The sequence below is a fragment of the Juglans microcarpa x Juglans regia genome, chromosome 6S (assembly GCF_004785595.1).
Source record: "Juglans microcarpa x Juglans regia isolate MS1-56 chromosome 6S, Jm3101_v1.0, whole genome shotgun sequence".
Lineage (NCBI taxonomy): Eukaryota > Viridiplantae > Streptophyta > Magnoliopsida > Fagales > Juglandaceae > Juglans > Juglans microcarpa x Juglans regia.
Window position 1 is genome coordinate 18,722,551 of NC_054605.1, and position 4,557 is coordinate 18,727,107.

A 4,557-nucleotide genomic window follows, 5' to 3' on the forward strand; every position below is an offset into this window, starting at 1 on the left:
TAAAAAAACATGAAAGTCAAAATATTTTATTAAAAAAAAACAAAAGCGGAAATATTAGAAAGATTGGTGCATTCAAGTGGTTAATTTAGTAGATTTGAGTATGGTAATTAACTATTTGCAAGTTGAGCAAGCTGTTGGAAATTTAGAATATTAATTGCGTGTACCAATTAAAGTTCGACCGACAGGCATTTATCATGCAAGGGGCTAATAAATTAGTGGCGATCGATTAGAAAATAATTCATGCACGGGATCATAGTCTCAGACTCTCAAGTACTAGATATAAAAAAAGTGTACTTCCCCCGCTAGAAATTGAAAGTTGGCGATTTTGACGATCGAGGTTGATCGCGCGGGACATGAAGTACGTACGTACGTCGATACGTAGGAATCTCAGTTCTCAAGTCGATCATGAGGTTGTCCAATGAGCTAGATTTGGATCGCTTTGCCATTGTCCATGCAAGCTGGTAATGCATGGCCGGCTGATTTTGAGAGATCGAGGAGAATTAGGATATATAGAATGAGACGTGATGTCAATAGCTAGGCTCCCTCCGATCACAAGTTTCATTAAACCCTACATCTTTTCTCAGTATTAAAGTGTAATATTATAGATACCATGTTAAAAAGAAGTAGATTTTTTATATATATGGACGCATTTACATTTATTCACTTTCTTACACGAGAGTTACACAGTACTCTATACTATGTAAGTCATGTCGATGGAGTTGCAGGTCTTTGTGATGTCCAACCTACCAACCAAACCCATTTATCTATCTCTTTCTCAAAAACCCTAAACTACCGTTTCCAACGTAAAAAAGGTGGAAGGAATGGTGAAGCTGTGCTTTCTCTCTTTCTCTCTCTCGTCTCTCAGAACTTTAATTTCCTTATAACATTTCTCCTTTCTCCTCCACTCTGCTTTTTTTTTATTTATTATTTTTATAAATAGTTTCCCCTCATTTTTCCTAGTTTTTTTGTCATTTAGTTCCAGTCAACCAACGCGTGCCTTGCCAGTACTAGAACCGCCACCCTCTGCACTACCATCACAGGGTGTTTGCTGACAGGTGACTACCATACTCAGTTACACCTCATTGTGGACCTAACCTTCACCTTGCCATGATTGGATTTTACACCTTAGATAGTACTTGTTAGCTGGTCGCAGACATGTTTTCTCTCTTTTTCCTCCATGTGTTTTCCATTTTTCTTCTCCATTTCTATAAGAAATTATTACAAACTATTGCTTATCTGTCTTCATCCGCCCAGTACTCACCACCATCATACGCCCCCTTGTTGGTTTGATCATCCGCGCGTTAGTCATTTAAGTTGTTCCGCCAAATCAATGATGCAAGCCGTGCGTGTGGTCCAGGCGCCGTCACATGAAAGACCCATGCACACTTCTTGATCTGAAGGCATTTGATGCTTTTGTTTTTTCCCCACCTCCGAGAGATCAAACTTGGCTATACTCATCTCAAACTAACAAGACTTGTTACTTTTTTAACTTATCACAAAAAAGTTTGATTATATTTTATATATTTAAATATATATATCAACATATTTATATTCAAACATATATCAACCAGATCTACAAAATACTACTAATCACATATCAATCCAAATCATTTGAAATCATCTTAACATTCAAACACAATTCTTATTTTCTCTTGATGTATTTTCTCTGAACGGTCGGAGCCCAACATTACGCGGGTTGCATGGAAGGTCCACGATGATGGTTTGAGTAGTGATATTGTGCTTGGATGTTTATCTATAAAATGAATAATATATAAATTAGCATATAAACTATAAATAAATTAGAAATACAAATATTTACATTATTCGGTATAAAAATTTATGTCCACAGATTTTTTTGAAACGAAATCTACTATGGTGAATTATTTTACAGCTTCTCATATTCTCCCATGCGACCTCTCAATACAATGGAAGAAATAAGAATGAAAGGATGTTGAAGAAATGCCGTACGTCCTTGTAGAAGATCGGAGGGAGAGCCGATGATTTTCCTTGATTTGTAGATATCTCTTTCTTTCTTTCTTTCTTTTTTTTTAATTATTCCAATCAATATGCTTTCGTGAGTTGGACCTTACTTCAGTTCATATCCAAGACTTCCCTCTTAAAATTTTTTATTGAATGTTCTAAAGCAGTCAAGTGTAAGGCATCATTATTTATTGTAGCTTTCTGCTACGATATTGCAATCTCTACGTGTTATTATTGCATTAAAATCTTTATTTTTGAAGGTTCCCTCCTAGGACATGTTGAGGAGCATTGACATTCCGGATCAAACTTTTGGCTCCATGCCACTATATTAATTACAACACTAGGTCGGTCTGTTGTTTCCCACAATATTAATTCTCTTTTCTTTTAATGCATACAGGTGGACCGTGGAGCTAACCCAACAAGCATTAGCGGCGTTTGCTAGCTATCACCCTTGTATATCATTTTTTTTTATTGATTTATTTACAATTTCTTGTTCTGCTAGTAATCATCTCGAGATCAGAACTTGGACAATATATTTTAGTATTGGGGAAGCTGCATGTCCACGTTATAAGCCAAAAAAAGGGACATTTTGAACTGAAAAATGAACAAAAACTCTATAGAAAATGAAATTTCATTTAAAAGTTACATAAAAAAATCCCGCATATAGAAAAAGAAAGAGAGAAAAAAAAAAAAAAAACAGGAAGAAAAATGCTATTTATACTAATTAATGTTGTAACTTGTGAATGTTAACGTAAAAAATGTTGGGTCTTCTCGTGCCTTGTCGTGAGTGGCTCAAGATTTGTACAAAAAATTCTAGGATTCGATAGAGAACTCAAACTAGTGAATTATGGCTGCTCTCTACTTTATCCAATGAACTGGAAAAGTCCTGAGTTTTATCCTTTAATCCCTCGTCTTCATGGTTATTATCATCTGTGGTGGTAATCTCTCTGGTAAGCTCCTTGGCTCTCAGGGCTTGACACTCCCAATCGGTTCGAGCCAAAACGAACAACATGGTCACAACGCACGAGCCCTGCGCTGCCAAAAGACCGAGCCATAGTCCTCTGAAATCAAACCCTGCGTAAAAGCTCAACCACACAGCAACCGGCATTCCCACAAGATAAAAGCAACTGAGATTGATATTGGCTCCCAGTTTTGGCCGAGCTGTTCCTCGAAGAACACCGCAACCTGTTGTTTGTGGACAGTTTCCGAGCTCGCAGAGTCCGATAATGGGCAAGACCATAGATGTTAAGGCTATAATCTCAGTGTCATGGGTGAACATGTTTGCCCATATCTTCCTAACCATTACAGCAAAAAGCAATGCCGAGAATCCCAACACGAAGCTGAAAGAGAGGCCGACACTCGCGGCAAGTTTTGCTTTCTTTGGATTGTTCGCACCTAGTTCGTTTCCAACCCTTGTTGACACGCCAAAGCTTAAAGAAGATGGGAAAATGTACATCAAAGCCGTGGTTTGAATCAGAATTCCCATTGAAGCAACGGTCGCTTGGGGATTGAGTAAAAGCCCGCAGAGTAAAATCATGATTTCGTACCACCACCATTCCAGGCAAACTGAAATGCAGCTAGGAATAGCTAAATTCAAAAGAGCTCTCCATCCTTTGAAGCACTCGAAGGAAATTCCACCCCATGTTTTCTCGTACACGCCGGAGATTGCAATATAGACCATCAGCGATCCTACCACATTGAAATTAGTCCAGACGCCGCTTAAGGCAACGCCTTTGATTCCAAGTTTCAGCACATAAACAAGAAAGTAATTGATGGGAACGTGGAGAACAATAGAAAAGGCCGCACACAATGTCAGAGGCAGAGTTATGGATTGCGATCGTAGATATATTCGAATGGGGTGCAGAAGAGATTGTGCAGCGAGGTCCGGGAGGGAATAGAGAATGTAGGTCTGAGCTTCGGTTGCAATTTCGGCATTCTGACCACAAAAGAGCAGAATTTTCTTCATATTGAACCATAAAAGTGATATGGGAATTGAAGTAAACAGAAGTAGAATCACTGTTCTTTGCAGAGTAAGGCCAAGAAGTTTGAATCTTTTGGCTCCAAAGGCCTGGCCACAAATGGGTTCCATTCCCATGGCGAGGCCAGAGAGAACGGAATAACCAGTGATGTTAGCGAATCCGATTGCGAGCGAACCGCCGGCCAAGGCAAGGTCGTTGAGATGGCCAAGGAAGAGCATGGAGACCATGGAGCGGAGGTAGAGCAAAAGACCAGTTAGTACCATTGGAAAAACAATCTTGGATATGCATATGGCTTCGGTGACAGCAAGAGAGAGATGGGTTTTCTGGGGATGCTGGTTTTGATGTTGAAGTGTTGGGTTTTGGGGTATCAAAGGGGTGAACATGTCAGGCTTTTGTGGTTTGGTTGAGGGAAGGAGGTTTGGTTGGTCTGAATTGCATCCACCAGAAGTACTCGGAGGAGGGGAAGATAACTGGCACATGATTTTGGACCTTCTGAGAGCGAGAGCGAGAGCCGAGAAAGATCTTGGGAATTTTAAAGGGGGTGCGTACTGGGGATTTAAAGGTGAGTTTGGGGGGGTTCTCTTGGAATGCTTGGACA

The 4,557-nt window shown here is 39.6% G+C and overlaps 1 protein-coding gene across 1 annotated transcript; it reads right to left on the reverse strand.

The window, feature by feature from the left end:
* Positions 1 to 2,599: 2,599 nt before the first annotated feature.
* Positions 2,600 to 4,557, reverse strand: LOC121237549 (protein DETOXIFICATION 49-like). Its single transcript, XM_041134338.1, has one exon. It carries the CDS (start codon positions 4,436 to 4,438, stop codon positions 2,813 to 2,815), a length of 1,626 nt encoding a protein of 541 aa, XP_040990272.1. The 5' UTR covers positions 4,439 to 4,557; the 3' UTR covers positions 2,600 to 2,812.

Coding starts and splice junctions, on each gene's coding strand:
- LOC121237549 (XM_041134338.1), bottom strand. CDS start 4,438: ATGTGCCAGTTATCTTCCCCTCCTCCGAGTACTTCTGGTGGATGCAAT.